This window comes from Gorilla gorilla, chromosome 23 (assembly GCF_029281585.2).
Source record: "Gorilla gorilla gorilla isolate KB3781 chromosome 23, NHGRI_mGorGor1-v2.1_pri, whole genome shotgun sequence".
NCBI lineage: Eukaryota > Metazoa > Chordata > Mammalia > Primates > Hominidae > Gorilla > Gorilla gorilla.
In genome coordinates this window covers 28304222-28320106 of record NC_086018.1, presented here as the reverse complement: position 1 = coordinate 28320106, position 15885 = coordinate 28304222, and the positions used below count along the sequence as shown (strand labels likewise).

General features: G+C 58.9%; 2 protein-coding genes across 6 annotated transcripts in view; both read left to right on the top strand.

The window, feature by feature from the left end:
- The window catches only part of TBC1D10A (TBC1 domain family member 10A), a 34832-nt gene extending 27963 nt beyond the window's left edge, over positions 1–6869 (top strand). For both annotated transcript variants that reach the window (XM_031005594.2, XM_004063268.5), the window contains exons 4-9: positions 3024–3130; positions 3812–3926; positions 4006–4071; positions 4749–4938; positions 5054–5208; positions 6008–6869. In XM_031005594.2, coding sequence (XP_030861454.1) covers positions 3024–3130; positions 3812–3926; positions 4006–4071; positions 4749–4938; positions 5054–5208; positions 6008–6484 — 1110 coding nt within the window. In that variant the 3' untranslated portion in view covers positions 6485–6869. The remainder of the gene's footprint in view (positions 1–3023; positions 3131–3811; positions 3927–4005; positions 4072–4748; positions 4939–5053; positions 5209–6007) is intronic.
- Positions 6870–9027: 2158 nt separating this feature from the next.
- On the top strand, positions 9028–13765 carry CASTOR1 (cytosolic arginine sensor for mTORC1 subunit 1). 4 transcript variants are annotated; one of them, XM_004063267.2, is made up of 9 exons: positions 9044–9474; positions 10083–10153; positions 11298–11485; positions 11571–11703; positions 11910–12033; positions 12482–12595; positions 12760–12842; positions 12932–13026; positions 13194–13765. In XM_004063267.2, exons 1-9 carry the CDS (start codon positions 9362–9364, stop codon positions 13260–13262), a joined length of 990 nt encoding a protein of 329 aa, XP_004063315.1. In that variant the 5' UTR covers positions 9044–9361; the 3' UTR covers positions 13263–13765. The 4 variants fall into 4 exon arrangements, with proteins under 4 accessions (XP_018874003.1, XP_004063315.1, XP_018874001.1 ...); XM_019018456.2 differs by having other exon boundaries at positions 9099–9474; positions 11907–12033; XM_019018458.2 differs by lacking the exon at positions 12482–12595 and having other exon boundaries at positions 9028–9474.
- The last annotated feature ends 2120 nt before the right edge of the window (positions 13766–15885 follow it).

Below are 15885 nucleotides of genomic sequence, written 5' to 3'. Positions count from 1 at the left end.
CAGATGCCAGTCAGTGGCCAGAGAGGGTGCCCTCTGTTGTTATCCCTCCTCCTGTCCCGATATCCCTCCTGCTGCTCCCTGCCCCATGGCTGGCCAGAGTAAAATACGTCTCCATTCAGAGCTGGGCAGCTCCTCCAGCCTGCTGCCCTAGGGAACTATGGGGAAGCAGTTGGATTCCCTGGGGTTGCCCCGGCTTACCTGCCAGATCTGGCCGCAGGCATCGGGGTTTCTCGCAGGCCCTTGGGACTGGTGACAGGCAGACAGTGAGACAGAGCAGAGCTGCCTACCACCAGCTCTTTGTTGACATATCTCATGCTTCTTCACTGAACACTCCAGTCTTGCCAAACCTGTTCCTTGAGATGACTGGGCAGGAGCAGGGCAAGGTAGCCTAGAGTTTCTGCTGTTGACCTGGAGAGGGCGAGAGCTTTTTGCTGGCAACACGTGGACTTGCAGGGGCAGGGAAGCTGGTAGAGTGTCTGGCTGGGGTAGGTCTGAATCTGGCTGATTGGATTATTCCCCAGAGTACCAATACCAGGCCACACTGGAGCAGCCTCTTGACTCCAGAGTCTTCCTCCTAGTGGCTACATCTCTTCCATTTCGAGGGGCTGCATCCTGGGCAAAGTGGGAGGCTCAGGGGTGGGAACCTCAGTCCAAGTCCATAGTTAACATCAGGCTGCCAGAGCCAGGCATGAGAGCCAAGAGCGTGGGCAGCCTGGTCAGCCTGTTGGCTGTGTGGTTCAGCAAGCGTGAGTGTGTGTGCAGCAGAACACAGAGCTGTGTGCATGTGTGTGTAGAGCTGTGCTTCCAGAGAAGAATCAGCCACCCCCCAGGGGGTCTGGAAGGTTGCTTGTGTGAGGAGGTGGATTTGCAGAGAAGGCCTTCTTGATGCACCGAAGCTGAGTGACGGGTTCCTGCACAGTTCTGGGGGCTGGAAGAATGGTTTGTGAGCACACCTGGAAGGACTTTGCCTGTGGGTGACCCAGAGGAAGCATGAGGAACTTCCCCTGGTTGCTGCAGGTCCTGTGCCGAGGCAGGGCACAGTGGGGGTCTGTGATGGCAGCATGCACCTGTTTCTGTGCTCTCTTCCCACAGGGCCCTCCATTCAATACCCAGTCCAGGTGGCCCATCCCAACCTCAGCATTCAGGGCAGGCTCTGCAGGTGCTGGTGGCTCCTTCTTCTCCTGCACGTGCTATTTCTTCCTCCTTCCTTGGACAGGCAGGACCTCCCTGTCCTTTTTTACCTGGCTTTCTTCTCTGGCTTCACCTTATGATGGTGCCAGTACCCCTCAGGCTGGTGGAGGCTACAGGCCCCATGACCATGGTACCTGCTTGTCTGCCGGTGCCCTTTCGATCTGCAGCTACCCTCTTTTCCTTTCTCACCAACCATGTGTGGCCAAGTGCCTTAGGCTGCTGAAGTGCCAGATGAACACATCCTAGGAACTGACTTCTGGGGTTTTCGGGTTCCTACCTCATGGGAACTGCTAGGAGAATTTGTGGGGCCCTCTTCCCCTTTCTGACAAAAGCAAACCTGCACTGCGCTCAGACAGTACTTAGAGGTGCACAGTACACAGACCCCCATCACAAGGGTGTGTGGGGCCCCAGAGGCACGCATCCACCGCTCCGCTATGTGCCTGCTCTAGGGCTCTGTGTGGAGGCCCCAGCCCCTCCCTGTCCCCTCCAGCCCTGAACACTCTGTCAGCCGCTCCTCTCAGTCCTTACCCTCTAGTCAAGTTCCTGGCACCCTAGGTTCTTGAGCTTAATGCTAGGACACTCCCACTGAGGGCCAGAGAGGGAAAGGGGCTTGTATGAAGTCACCAGCTCGTCAGGGCAGGGCCTGGGTCTGCGCCCACTGGGTATGTTTGCTGAGGACCTGGCCTCCCTCCTGAGGGCCTTCCCTGATGCTGCCCCTGCCCTGCAGGCAACTTGTACTTAAACCAACACTCCCATGAAGGTGCCTGGGCCACACCTTTCAGCACATTCTGGTTCCTCTGGTGAATACTCTGCTTCCCTGCTCAGCCCTCTGGGCTTCCTCCTTATTTATTTTTTCTTTCTTTTTTAAAAATTGAGGTATGAATTTACATACAGTAAAATGCATAGATCTTGAATGTGCATGCAGTTCAGTGAGTTTTGATAAATAATACACATCCATGTAACCAACATGCAGATCAAGGTAGAGAGCATTTCAAATGACCAAGAAAAGATTTTCCTTTTTGTAATGGCTTTGTTGTTTTGTAAAGGTGCACATACTGAAGTGTTCACAGAAGTTCAAAGAAAAGAGTAAAACTTTGTTGAAACCTCGGCACCCAGAGAAGTATCTGAGGTTAATGGTTTGACAGATGTCATGTCCTTCCAGAAAGAGCTCTGTGCAGATCTCACACACACCTGGCTTCCTGGATAGTTGACGCCACCTGCACAGGGAGGCACGTAGCTGAGGAGCTGGGATGGACGGCTTTGAGTCAGACCTGGCTTCCAGTCCCAGCTCCACCATTTTTCTAGCCAGAGTAAAATACCTTGACATGAGGCCTTGACATTCAGTTTTCTCATCTGCGAACAGGGTGTAATGATAGGTCCTATCTCTGGAGGTTGGGGAGCAGGATCAGTAAGGCCCACAGGTACCCTGTGCCCAGCTTAGCGCCTGGCTCAGAGAAGTGGGAACAGCTGGTAGCTATTGCTCAGAGAAGCAGCCTTCTGTCTTAAGGATGTGACATAATGTATCTGACTCCTGAATGAAATGTCTAGAGGTCCTTCCAGCCTCAGCTGGAGTGGACAATCTTGCCCTCATCGGTCTTCCTAGAGCCAGGTTTAAGGTTTCCAGGGCCCTTCCCTCCTTGCCCCTTTGCCCCTGCCCAGGCATCCTTACCTGAGCTTCTCTTCCTGTCCTTGGGAAGGCCCAGTCTGTGATGGGCTTGGGTGGGCACTGCCCGTGGTGGAGGGCCCCCTCCCCTAATCCCTGGGCAGCCGTGTCCTGTCAGCAAAGCCCACCTCCACCCTCCCCAGCCCCTAATTTGTGCCCTTGCTTCTAGGAGCTGGACATGTCCCCTGGGGACCCCAAGTGGCTGGACGTGATTGAGCGTGACCTGCACCGGCAGTTCCCATTCCATGAGATGTTTGTGTCCCGGGGGGGCCACGGGTGAGCAGGCTGGGCCTCATGAGGTGGGAGGTGGCTCTAGGGCCTGTCTCTAAGGGGTCTAAGGAGGTACAGTGAGTTCAGGGCTTTAGAAGCTGGGTGCCCCCAACTCCACTCTTAGCATTTCCCTTTTTTTGGTTTGAGTCTGATGTGTGTTCTCAGCATTTCCTCTTACCTCTGGGGGGGCTTTCCTCATTGACTCCAGAGTGCTAGAGCTTGTCCAGCCTGGCCCTCTTCCGGAAACAGGTTTTGTTGGGGAGAAAGAGGGATAGAGGGAATTGGGTGAGTGGAGGGTATGCAGGGGAGAGATAGGGCAGGCAAGGGGACCAAGACAGATGCAGGGACAAAGCTGGCCCAGCCAAGGGGCCATAGCTGCTGAGTGAGGGGCCCCTACTTCCAGCCCTGACATAGCTTTACATCCCGTCCTGGCCCTGCTCCCTGTTTTATCTTTGAGCCTCTGCCCTCCCCTGTCATGGGGGAGACCTTCCCCACCTCCTTCCTTCTGGGCACGTGAGAGTCCATGTGCTCCAGTAGGAGACTGACCCCTTGGTGACCACAAGCAGATCACCTTCCCTCTCAAGGGAGGGGCAGATTCTGAGGCAGGCTGGTCCACTGGGGCATAGGTGAAGGCCGTGGGTAGCAGAGTCACCCCGGTCATCACTGCTCTGCCCGGCCTCTCCACAGCCAGCAGGACCTATTCCGTGTGCTGAAGGCCTACACGCTGTACCGTCCCGAGGAGGGCTACTGCCAGGCCCAGGCGCCCATTGCCGCTGTCTTGCTCATGCACATGCCTGCTGAGGTACCACCAGGCCCCGGGCAGGCAGGGGGGTGGGTGGGGAACCCCCAACGGCAAGGCCTCACATCTCTCTTGCCCACAGCAAGCCTTCTGGTGCCTGGTACAGATCTGTGAGAAGTACCTGCCCGGCTACTACAGCGAGAAACTGGTGAGTGTCGCCTGGCCTGGGACTTGCCCCGGGCTGGACACCCTCTGTGGCCCCTCCAGGCCCTTCTCTCATAGTAACTCCTGCCCAGGTTAAAAACTTTCCCGCCTTCTGTTGCCTTCAGGCTGAAGTCCCAAGGCCTGCCAGGGTTAGGTCTCCTGGGTTGCGACGTTATCCCTTCTACACTGACTTTCATCTCAGCCTCTAGCTGCTCTGGCCACTTTGCAGAATTGAAGTTCTTCCAGGGCACCAAGTTCTTCCCTCCCTTCGCCTTGGCCTTGTCCTAGGCTAAAATCTGCTTGGAAGCTCCCTTCCCCGTGCTGTCCCCTAAAAACTTCTCTTTTCCTTCAGCTTTTAGCCCTCAGGGAGCTTCCTTGACCCTGACAGGCGAGACCCTCCAGCACATGCTTGAGAGCAGTCCTGCTCCAGCCTTGTTAGGGGCATTCAGCCTCCTCCCCGTCCCCTAGCCTCTTTTGCTCATGTGCCCTTCTCAGGATAAGCTCCCCCAGGGGACCAGCTGGCTCCGCTTTGCTCATCATTGTATCCTAGCACCTGGCAGAGGCAGACACCCTGCAGGCGGTAGCTGCCTGAGCCTGCTGGGTGCTGGGTGCTGGGGTGTAGTCTCTGCCCTGGCTCCTGCAGCCCACGGTCATGGTCCCGTGGCCTCAATGTCTCCCTAGGAGGCGATCCAGCTGGACGGGGAGATCCTTTTCTCGCTGTTGCAGAAGATGTCGCCGGTGGCCCACAAGCACCTCAGCCGTCAGAAGATCGACCCGCTCCTCTATATGACAGAATGGTTCATGTGCGCCTTCTCCCGAACCTTGCCCTGGAGCTCTGTGCTGCGTGTCTGGGACATGTTCTTCTGTGAAGGTACTGGGCTGGGCTTGGGGGGAGCACCCCTGTCCCCAGCAGCCCACAGTGGGGCCTCTCTTTGCAGAGAAACCCCAAAAAGCCTCCTTGTACTTACTGCCCATCCCCCATGCAGGGGTCAAGATCATCTTCCGGGTGGGGCTGGTGCTGCTGAAGCACGCGCTGGGCTCCCCTGAGAAGGTCAAAGCCTGCCAGGGCCAGTACGAGACCATCGAGCGACTGCGGAGCCTCAGCCCCAAGATCATGCAGGAGGCCTTTCTGGTCCAGGAGGTACAGCCCATGCCTGCCCCTTATCATGGGGAGGGAGGAAGACAGGTGGGGGTCCTTTGAAGGGGGTCCCGCTAACCCTCAGCCCCTGCGGGTGGATCCCATGCCAGGACCATTGCTAGGCAACACAGAACATGTGGGTGGACCTCATCCTTCTGTCTGGTGAAGCGCATGGGGTACAGAGAGGCCTGGCTCTGCAGGGCCTTCTGGATCCGAGCCGCTTGGGAATGAAGAAGAATGTTGACCCACGGCCCCGTCTTCCTCCCTGGTACCCCATTTGCAGCCTTAGCTCTTATTTCTCTTTGTTCTTTCTTTATGGATACTTGTCTCTCAGGGGCAATTAGGTGGAACATGCGTGACCAGCTTTTACACATGAGGAAATGGAGGCTCACAGAGGCAGAATCAATAAGCAACTCCCCTTAAAGTCGCCCACCCAGGTGGAGCTGGAATTTGAGCCTAAGCAGCCAGGCTGCCCTGGGCAGCGGTGGGTGACAGGTTAGCAGAGAGCAGGTTTTTGTCTGTCTGGGTCTTACCCCTTTAGCCCCATAGTCAGGCAGGTGGACTCGTGAAGCTGTGGGCAGCTTTATCCTCAGAGGCGGTGGGTCTCAAGTGTCCAGCTCACCTGGCACTCAGCTGTGGGGCTCGTGACTGCAGCTTGGGACTAGACCCTCATCCTTCCTGGGGTCAGTGTTTAGTGGCCAAGGCTGGGGGATGCTGAGGAAGACTGGGGGCCCAGGCTGGGAGGCAGAAGGGGAAGGTCCTTCTTCTTGGTGTCCACTTGCCTGTGTCACTGCCCCTGCAGGTGGTGGAGTTGCCCGTGACAGAGCGCCAGATTGAGCGCGAACACCTCATCCAGCTGCGGCGCTGGCAGGAGACCCGGGGTGAGCTGCAGTGCCGCTCCCCGCCCAGGCTGCATGGTGCCAAGGCTATCTTGGATGCAGAACCTGGTCCCCGGCCTGCCCTACAACCTTCACCGTCCATCCGCCTGCCCCTAGATGCCCCCCTCCCTGGCTCCAAAGCCAAGCCCAAGCCACCCAAGCAGGCCCAGAAGGAGCAGCGGAAACAGATGAAGGGGAGAGGGCAGCTGGAGAAGCCCCCAGCCCCAAATCAAGCCATGGTGGTGGCCGCTGCAGGAGATGCATGTCCCCCACAGCATGTGCCCCCGAAGGACTCAGCCCCCAAGGACTCAGACCCTCAGGATTTGGCTCCCCAGGTCTCAGCCCACCACCGCTCCCAGGAGAGCTTGACGTCCCAAGAGAGTGAGGACACCTACTTGTAACCCTGGCAGCTAAGGCCTCCAGGGCGGGGTCTCCATATAACTACACGGTTCATGAACTGACATTCCACGTCCTGCCCACCCTCTGAGGGCCAAGCTGCCTGGCCACTGGGCTGGGCTGGAGTCTGGCTGGTCCAACACAGATTCTGCCTGGTCCAACACAGATTCTGCCTGAGCCTCCTTATTTATTTTCTTTACAGTGGCACTCAGGCTGGCCCAGCCAGGGCAGGCAGAAGCTAGGGCCTGGGGGGTGGGGCCTCCTTCAGCCCCCTCCTCCTGGGGGATGCTCCCCAGGGTTAGGGTGCTGGTGTGAGGGGAAAGGGTGGGGTGTTCTTTGTGTAAAATAGAAACATGGTTTTGTACAGAAATAAACAGCCTTGTATAGAGAGCTCGTGTACAGCTAGGGGCTGGGAAGGGGGTACCACCTTGGTCACCTTGGTGCTCAGCATCTCTTCTCTTTGCCCTACAGAGCCCCTTCTCCTGGGCCCCAGCCCAGCACCAGAGCCTCTCTGAGAGGTACCTTTGCCAGAGGACATGCCAAGTCCCTGGTCAGCCCCCATTCTTAACCCCCATTTTCACTCACCCCATCCCCACTGCCTTATGTCTACCTTCTGCCACAGATGAGGGACACCAGGGCTGGAGCTCAGTGCTGGGCAGAGCAGGGCGTGCTCCCTAGGCCTTGGTCCTCACCCACCCACCAAGGGGGCAGGGACTCCTAAGGAGGAGGTTTCAGGGTCTTCCTCCTTCAAGTCCTGGCTTGGATGCTACCTCAGGCTCCAGTAAGTTTCTGAGAGCTGATTCTGGGTTGGGGTCAGGGACGGGGCCCGGAGTGGAGCACCACGAATGTCCTCACAGGCTCAGCCCAGGCCCTCAGGGAGGGGGGCGAATTGTGGTTCTTTGATAAAATGCCGCCTTCAATTTACTGCCAAGTGCCAGGCTGGACTGGTCAAGTAGGCTCCATTAGCCCCATTTTACAGACGAGGAAACAGGAGCTGAATGGGAAAGCCTCAGCCGGATTTGCACCAAGAGCCCCTCACTCAGCTTCCTCTCCTGACCAGGGCTCCAGGAGACCTGATTCTGCCCTTGAGGGCCCAGGCAGGCACTGCGGTCACAACCTGATGACTGGTGAGGGCAAGGACAGGGTGTCCCTGGGAGAGGCCCCCCTTCTGCTGAGGAAGCAGCTTTTCCAGTCAAACAATAGCGCTGTTCCTGGCAGATGACCAAGCTGGGCCAGGCCAGGCCATAGCGGGAGGGGGCAGGAGAGGGAGGAGCAGAGCCTCCCTGGGAGCTTTCAGCCTTCGCCTGGGCCTGGAACATCCTGTCCTGGTACAGCTGGGGATACTGAGGCCTAGGGAGGTGAAGGGTTTCAAGAGACTATCAGCGTAGGCCACTCCACTTCCTGCCTCCTTCCCCTCAGCCCCATGGTTTCCCACTCTGTCTGCACCTGCCATTGATGAGATGGGCTCAGCCTTTGAGAAGCTCCTCCTTCCCCTAGTCCTCCAGGGGATAGGCCAGGATGTGGTGGCTACATAGTGTTTCACAGGAATGTGTCAAGCCCGAGAGTCCAGGGAGGAGGCTTAGCTTGGCTTCCATCTGCCTATGGTGGGGGCTCCAGAGCAGGCAGAGGGCCTGCTCAGGCCTGCTGGGTCCCATTCAGGCCTGAGGCCTGCTTTAATCTACTTGGTTCAAAGCCTCACATCTGAGGCCTCAGGGTGCTCGGGCCAGGCAAGGGTCCCCTGGAGCATTCTCAGCCCTGCATGGAGCCAACATGGTCATGCTGATACCTGCTCAGCCTTGGGGGGGTCTTAGACCTGTGAAGGCCTGATAAGATCTGGGGTGTCTGCCAGTGCCAGGGGCCTCCTTGAACCTGAAGCAAGTTTAGATGTGCACAGGCTAGCTAACGGCTGCAGGCTTTGGGGCTCAAGTTTCAGGCTTGAGGTCTGAGTACTCACTGAACCTCAGCTGCAAGGGCCTCCCCCACCAAAGTCTGAGCACTGGGCATTACTGGCTCAAGCACTTCCGGGTTTTGTTGGTATCGCGGGACCTCAAGCCTTAGGCCTTGGCCACCTGCAGCCCCCTAACCCAAAGTATGTCGCTCAGGCAGAGGTGGCTAGGATTCTACCTCTGTGTGCCCCTGGTGGGGAGCCTTCTATTTTGAAAGTTGGATGAAAGGAATAAGTGGGGCTACCAGGCCAGGTTTCAATTTGTCAGCCCCCTCGCAAGCGGGGAAGGGTAGGTATCAATCGCAATCCTGTGTTGGCGGCCCTGCCCCCTGCAGCCATGAGAGGCAGGAGAGCGAAAGGCGCCCGGGGGACAGCGCTGCACAGCAGACCTGTGCCTCTCATTGCTCCGGGGATTTGGGGGCAGCGTTCTGGTCCTAGCCGAGCTCCAGTTTGTTTCGTGTCCCTTCTGTCTCAAGGACTTCAATCATGAAACCCACGTGTGTGCCAGAAGGATAGAAACGTCCCCTCCGGGATGCTCCCACCGGCTGCGCAGCTGGCTTTCCGCGGAAAGAGCGGAGCCCAGGGAGGGGGCGCGTCAGGGGCGGGGCCTGGAGGAGTCAGACGGGGTGGGGTCTATCCCCGAGCCAGTACTAAAAAAGGCGGAGCCGTTCGGGGCGGTCTCGGTGGGCTGGCTGGAAAGCGGGATGAGGTTCTGGCGTTAGGAGGAGGCGTGACCACCCAATAGGCTTCTCTTCCCGCGGGGCGTGGCCGTCAAGGAGCCGGACGCCGCGCCTGGCTGGGCGGGTCAGCCTCGCAGCGCGCGGCGTGGACGCGGCCGCGCAGCGGCTCCTTTAAGGCTCGGGCACCACCCCCGCCGCCCCGCCTCCCGTGCGGCCTGGGTCTAGTTGGCGGCGGGGTCGGGTACGCGCGAGCCGCGATGGAACTGCACATCCTAGAACACCGGGTGCGGGTGCTGAGCGTCGCCCGTCCCGGTCTCTGGCTCTACACCCACCCGCTCATCAAGCTGCTCTTCCTGCCCCGCCGCAGCCGGTGCGCGCCCGGGTTCGGGAGCGCAGATGGGGGCTGGGGGCTCTGCTCTCGCTCCGGGCCAGGGTCGGAGGATTAGGATCGCCGTAAGGCAGGCAGGCAGGCGGGCGGGAGCGGGTGGGGAGGACTCTCCCCCTCCGGCCGCCATCCGGCCTGGGGGACCGCCGCCTATCCGGCCCCGTGAGGCCCCCTCCCAGGGGCAAAGCGCAAACAGCCTGGGATGGGCAATGCTTAACTCAGTAGTGTCAAATGGGGGCATTCCTACCTGGTCACTGCGGGGAGCTCCTTCCAGGACGCCTCCCTTCATGTCAGAGGGGCTGGACTAGGGGGTCCAAGGTCCGACGCCCCTGGGGCTGTCGCCGCGGGTGTGAACCTCTCCTCCCTCCAGGAGTGGAGGGGTGGAGGGCTCCTGGAGAGGTCGGGAGGCCGGAAAGTAGCCCCCAACCCCGGAGATGGGGCTAACATCCCATTACCCTGGAAATTAAAGGCCGAGAGGGCAAGAAGGCGCCCGGCCCAGGGTCGCGGGGGTGTCTCGGGGCAGATGGAGAGAAATCCACTCCCGGCCCCTAGTTCTCCACACCAAGCTGAAGATGCTCCCCACCCCCAACCAGGTGCAAGTTCTTCAGCCTGACGGAGACCCCTGAGGATTACACGCTTATGGTGGACGAGGAGGGCTTTAAAGGTGGGGGTTGGTCTGGGGAACGGGAGTACGGGAGGGGCTTGTCGCGCTCCCCTTCTGTAGGGTTCTCACCAGTTGCTGGGATCCGTCCCTAGAGCTTAAGCCTTAAAAGCAGATGGGTCGGGGTTCGAATCCTACTCCACCACTCCCTGGCTGTGTGCCCTTGAGCAAATCACTTTCCCTCTCTGAGCTGTTTTCTCTTATGTAAAATGGGTATAGTTATGGTTCTGATACATAGGGTCCCATGAGGCCTTTATAAACTTAAAACCGCTGAGGGGCACTCAGCAGTCTTAGGCCTGCAGAAGGGCCTCTGTTATGATTCCAGTCAAGTGCTGCTGTTAGAAGTCCCTGGTATTATTTCCTCCTGGTCTTACTCTCTGGTTTGGGTCACCTCCTCCCCTGCTGGTCTGGAAACTCCAGGAGTCTGAGGGAAGGAATGCAGGAGCAGGCAGCCATCTCAGGGGAGGGTCCCGGAGGCCTCCTGGCTGTGCTGGGGTGAATAGCAGCCACCCAGGCCCTGGCCCCAGCTCAGGACTGGACGCCAGCCTGGGCCCTCCCTGGGGCCTGGAGCTGACGCCTAGCTCCTCCTCCTGCTGCTGGCCCTGCCCATCCTCACAGGCTTGGAGTCTCAGGCCAGCTAGCTGGAGCTTAGCCTGTCCCCATGCTCCACTGCAGGCCTTAGTTTCCCTGTTTTTACTTCAGAAGTCTGGGTCTGCAAAAGGGGAAGGCAATCCCCCAGCCAACCTGATCTGCGAATGCCCCCTGGTGGTGCCATGTGGTACAAAGCTTCTGCTAACCCACAGAAGACACTGTAGTGAGGTAGATATTGTCGTCCCATTTTACAGATGAGGAAACTGAGACTCAAATCACCCACCCCAGGTCACAAGACAAATTAACAAAGCTGGGATTTGAACCCAGGTCTGTCTGAATCTGGACCTCTGATCTTAAGTGGGAAGTTTCAATGCCACCAGGCCAGCACTTGAAGCCTTTCTCAGTCTTTGCACACATAGGGACTTCAGGAGCCCCAGCCTCCAGACCTGCCCTTACCTTGATGGAGCCCTCCAAGGCACAGAAAGGGAAACTGAGGCTCAGAGAGGGGCAGGGGCCAGCCTTGTAGACCCTGACCTGACATGTCCCCTGCCCACAGAGCTGCCCCCATCTGAGTTCCTGCAAGTAGCGGAGGCCACATGGCTGGTGCTGAACGTGTCGTCTCACAGCGGTGCGGCAGTGCAGGCTGCTGGGGTCACCAAGATCGCCCGTTCGGTCATCGCGCCACTGGCCGAGCACCACGTGTCTGTGCTGATGCTGTCCACTTACCAGACGGACTTCATCCTGGTGAGTTTCCTGCTGGTGCTGATGCAGAGCAGGGTGGACATAGGTACCTGGGAGCCCATGTGATGTGCCATCTGCTGTGGCCCAGGTGCGGGAGCAGGACCTGTCCGTGGTGATCCACACGCTGGCCCAGGAGTTCGACATTTACCGCGAGGTGGGCGGAGAGCCTGTGCCTGTGACGAGGGATGATTCCAGCAATGGCTTTCCCCGCACTCAGCATGGTGAGGGCCGCCCCCTGACACTTGGACTTGGGCAGGGCCTCCTCTTCCCACTGGGTCCCTTCCCTTTTGGGCCCCAGTGGGGCAGGAGGACCCCGGCCAGTTCCTGGATAGCAAGACCCGCCCCTGGCCCACGCCTCTCCCTGACTAGCCACCAGGGGGCGCCCCAGCCCACGGACACCTTTTCACCTGCTGCTGTCCTCCAGCAGGGCCCAGCCCCACGGTGCATCCCATCCAGAGCCCACAGAACCGCTTCTGTGTCCTCACACTGGACCCTGAGACGCTTCCAGCCATCGCCACCACCCTCATAGATGTCCTCTTCTACTCGCACAGGTGGACCTTGGAACTTCGTCTTTGTCCTCACACCACTGTTCCCTACACTCTGTCCCACCACTTTCCGCCCATCTATCAGTTTTGCACCTCTTGCTTGTCCTCTCTTGGGGTTCCTGGCAGCCCATGATGCTCACTTGTGCTTCACTGATGTTCGGGGAAGGTTCTTGCCCCAAAGCTGGATCCCTTTCCAGTGGGGTCCTCTGAGCCATGCCCTAGTCTGGCCCTCTCACCGTGGAATCCTTTGTTTTTGGCACAGGCTGGGTTCATTGTCCTCCCCCATCCCCACCCACACCTTCCAGAGGGCTGGACCCTTGGGCGGGTAGCAGAGATGGCAGAGCCTGCCCAGGCCACCATGCCAGCTCCTTCCCGGGGTTCTGGAGGCTGATCGGGAGCAGGGGCAGTAGGCTGGGTGCCTGGTAGAGCCCCTAAACCTCCCATCCCTCCCCAGCACCCCCAAGGAGGCAGCCTCTAGCAGTCCTGAACCCAGCTCCATCACGTTCTTTGCCTTCTCCCTCATCGAGGGTTATATCTCCATTGTCATGGATGCTGAAACACAGAAAAAGTAGGTGACCCCTGACCCCGGGTGGGCCCCAGGCCCCAGCCAGTCCCAGGCAGGGAGGAGGTGGGGCATCAGACTCTGAGGTCAGCAGGTGTACCTGTCCCAGAGCTCACGGTCAGGCAGGGGTGGATGGGGGTGCCCTACCCATCACCCATCTCCTTCCCCAGGTTCCCCAGTGACCTCCTGCTGACCAGCTCCTCGGGGGAGCTGTGGAGGATGGTGCGCATCGGTGGACAGCCCCTGGGCTTTGGTGAGGGCTGTTCCCAGTGTTGGGGGGTTGGGGAGTGTCTGGGGAGCAACCGGCATGTGCCACATGTGGCCCTCCTCCACCACCCTCAGATGAATGTGGCATCGTAGCACAGATTGCGGGTCCCCTGGCTGCCGCTGACATCTCTGCCTACTACATCAGCACCTTCAACTTCGACCACGCCCTGGTGAGCACCAAGGACTGGGGCAGGGGGAGCACCAAGGGCTGGGGCAGAGGGGAGAGTGAGGCCCAGAAATGTGGGCGGCAGGAGGTAGTCTCAGCTGGGCCAGGAAGTCAGGGGTAGCCCTGGCCAGCTTCCACCTTGACCCTTCCCTCCTGCCCACCTGCCCTCAGGTGCCCGAGGACGGTATCGGCAGCGTCATCGAGGTCCTCCAGCGGCGGCAGGAAGGCCTGGCTTCCTGAGGCCCATGGGGAACAGAGCAGCCTCCCTGCTCTCCCCTCGACCCAGGCTTCCAAAGACTTCTCTAAGCTATTTCCTTAAGCTCTGGAATGAGCCCCCTGTTCTGCTGGGGACCCTCGTTCCGCTCTCTGTATGTAAGCTGCGTGCAGGCACCGGCTTTTACGCGGACACCTGTGTACACTCACAGGTGGAGTGGGCAGGTGCTAGCCTGACTGCGTGTCTGCCCATGCAGGGGAACACGGTGCTCGGGGCTTAAGCCCCCAACCCATCACTCCCTGCGCAGCCTCGGCGTTTGCACAGTCCCTGCCTGAGGCCTGAGCCATTCCCCAAAGGCTTCCTGGGCCAGCTGCCCCCCTGACCTCCGTTCTGCCTCTGGTGGGGTTGCCTTCCCTGGCCAGGTGAGTCCTGACAGTGCCTCTCCCTCCTGGGGCCTCCAAGGAAAGTATTTTGACATCTCTCTCTCTTCTGTTTTTATTGACTTGTTAATAAAGGACTTTGTAGTGACTGGGTTGGGCTACGGTCCTTGGGGGTCCTCTGGGTCTGAGTCTCAGCCATGGCTCCACCTCATGGTCCCCTCGATCTGAGCTCTTGGTCTCTCTCTGTGTAGCTGGCTGGGGGCTGGGCTCACCTGGCTTTGCCTCATTCACCTCTCACCACAGCTCAGTAAACCATCACCATTTTCCAGACGAGGAACCGAAGCTTTGAGAGGTGACATGACTTAGCCAAGGTCACATGATTCCCATTCCCATGCCTGCCTTTGAAATCTGGGGTGTTCCCAGATTTCAGAATAGCTTCCAAATAGCCCAGAGGGTTCCGAACCTTGGCAGAGACTCCCAGACCCTCCTGTCTGGGGAAGTCTCCCAGCCTTCCCTGTCACTGTGGATATGGCGGGCCTGCTATGAAACCCACCAAAGAGGGCCCAAAAGCACTTTTCTTTCTTCCAGCCCGCAGCCTGCTTTTTTCTGGGTCCTGCCTGAGTTCTGGCCGTCCCTCTTGTTGGCTAAGAGATCAGTCAGTTCTTAACACCAGGGCTCTCCTGGAGTCATTCCTAAAGTTCAGGGCCAGGAGGATGGGACAGGGACCTGGAGGCCACCTGGAGCCTGCTCTGTCCTCGGAGGCCGCCTCCCTGCTTGGTGAGGCTGGGATCCTGCTATTGCCTGATGGGGCCCCACAGATGACCCAGGGAGACTATCGGGTTCCCTCAGCCCAGACCCGCCCATGCTCAGGCAGGGAAGAAGGGTGTGACTTCTGTGTACTCAGAGGTCGTGGTGGCTCCTCAGAAAAGCCAGAACAGGGACAGGCCTCTGGCAATGCGCCCGCCCTGCTCCTGGGGACCAGGGGTCTGGGGCCTCGGGCTGCAGATCACAGGAGCCAAGAGCACAGCACAGCCTGGTGAGTGAGCAGCAGGGGCCCCCCGGGCCAGCCCTTCGCTTCAGCCTCAGTTTCCCCATGTGCATGGAGACCTAGGAGACAGCTCTTTCAGGAACATGGCGGGGTGGGGGAGGCATTTCTTTGGAGTTTGACTTTTTTTTTTTTTTTTTTTGATGGAGTCTCGCTTTGTCGCCCAGGCTGGAGTGCAGTGGCACAATCTCAGCTCACTGCAACCTCCACCTCCCGGGTTCAAGAGATTCTTCTGCCTCGACCTCATGAATAGCTGGGATTACAGGGGGCCACCACGATGCCAGGCTAATTTTTGTATTTTTACTAGAGACAGGGTTTCACCACATTGGCCAGGGTGGTCTTGGACTCCTGACCTCAAGTGATCCGCCTGCCTTGGCCTCCCAAAGTGCCACACCAGGCCGAGTTTGTCTTTTGTTGGGGGAGGGGGGTTGGGGGAGTGGGAGTCCCAGTTCCTCTCTTTTGAGGGCCTGGTGTGGGCCCTGGCTTGGGGGATGTCTGGGCTTGAGGTGGGAGCTTCAGAGTCAGGATTCTTGGGGCTGTTTAACCTATAGCTAGTGGGCTCCTGGCCCCATATCCAGCCCTGGGGGTCTCACCATCTGTCTGTCTGCCTATGAGTCATTGCCTGGTTTGGTGTTCCTGTCACCCCGGCTCACCAAGGGCCTCAGGCCTCTCTTGGGTCCCTCATACCAAGTCCCAACCTGGCCTCCGCTAGTTCTTGGGGTTGTCCACGAGGCTGGCCTGGGTGAGGGGCCACAGGTGCACCACCGCGGGCTGCTCTGACTCACACAGGCCTGAGGTCAGTGTGCCTGTGTGTGTCTCTGCCACATACCCGTGTGTCTGTGTGGAGGATTTTTAGCTCCTAGATAATAGGGTCCTTAGGGGTCACTGGGCCAGCTCTTCGCCTCCAGCAGGCTACAGATAGGGCCACCTTCCTAGGAGTGCTGGGGAGATCATGAGACCAAGCTGGGCTCAGGGGCACAGAACTTGGGAAGTGCCCCAGGGACACACAGATGAGAAAGTGGGGGGCATCTTCCAGGAACGTGACCCGGAATGTCACACGCAGCTGATGCTGTGTGTCAGGTCAGACAGGCTGACCTTGAGATCTCTCAGGTTAAGGTGGAGACTCACAGAGCTACCTCCTTGTCCCATCCAGGCCCCCAGAGAGTCCTGGGGCACAGGAAGCTGGTCTGGTCAGCCTGGGTCCGGGGTTGGGCTCCACGTGGG

Bases quoted from the DNA above. Each gene is read 5' to 3' on its own strand.
- CASTOR1 (XM_019018456.2), top strand. From the start codon at position 9,362: ATGGAACTGCACATCCTAGAACACCGGGTGCGGGTGCTGAGCGTCGCC. The intron at 12,596-12,759 runs GTAGGTGACCCC...CTCCTTCCCCAG, and splicing joins GATGCTGAAACACAGAAAAA to GTTCCCCAGTGACCTCCTGC. The intron at 12,843-12,931 runs GTGAGGGCTGTT...CACCACCCTCAG, and splicing joins TGGACAGCCCCTGGGCTTTG to ATGAATGTGGCATCGTAGCA.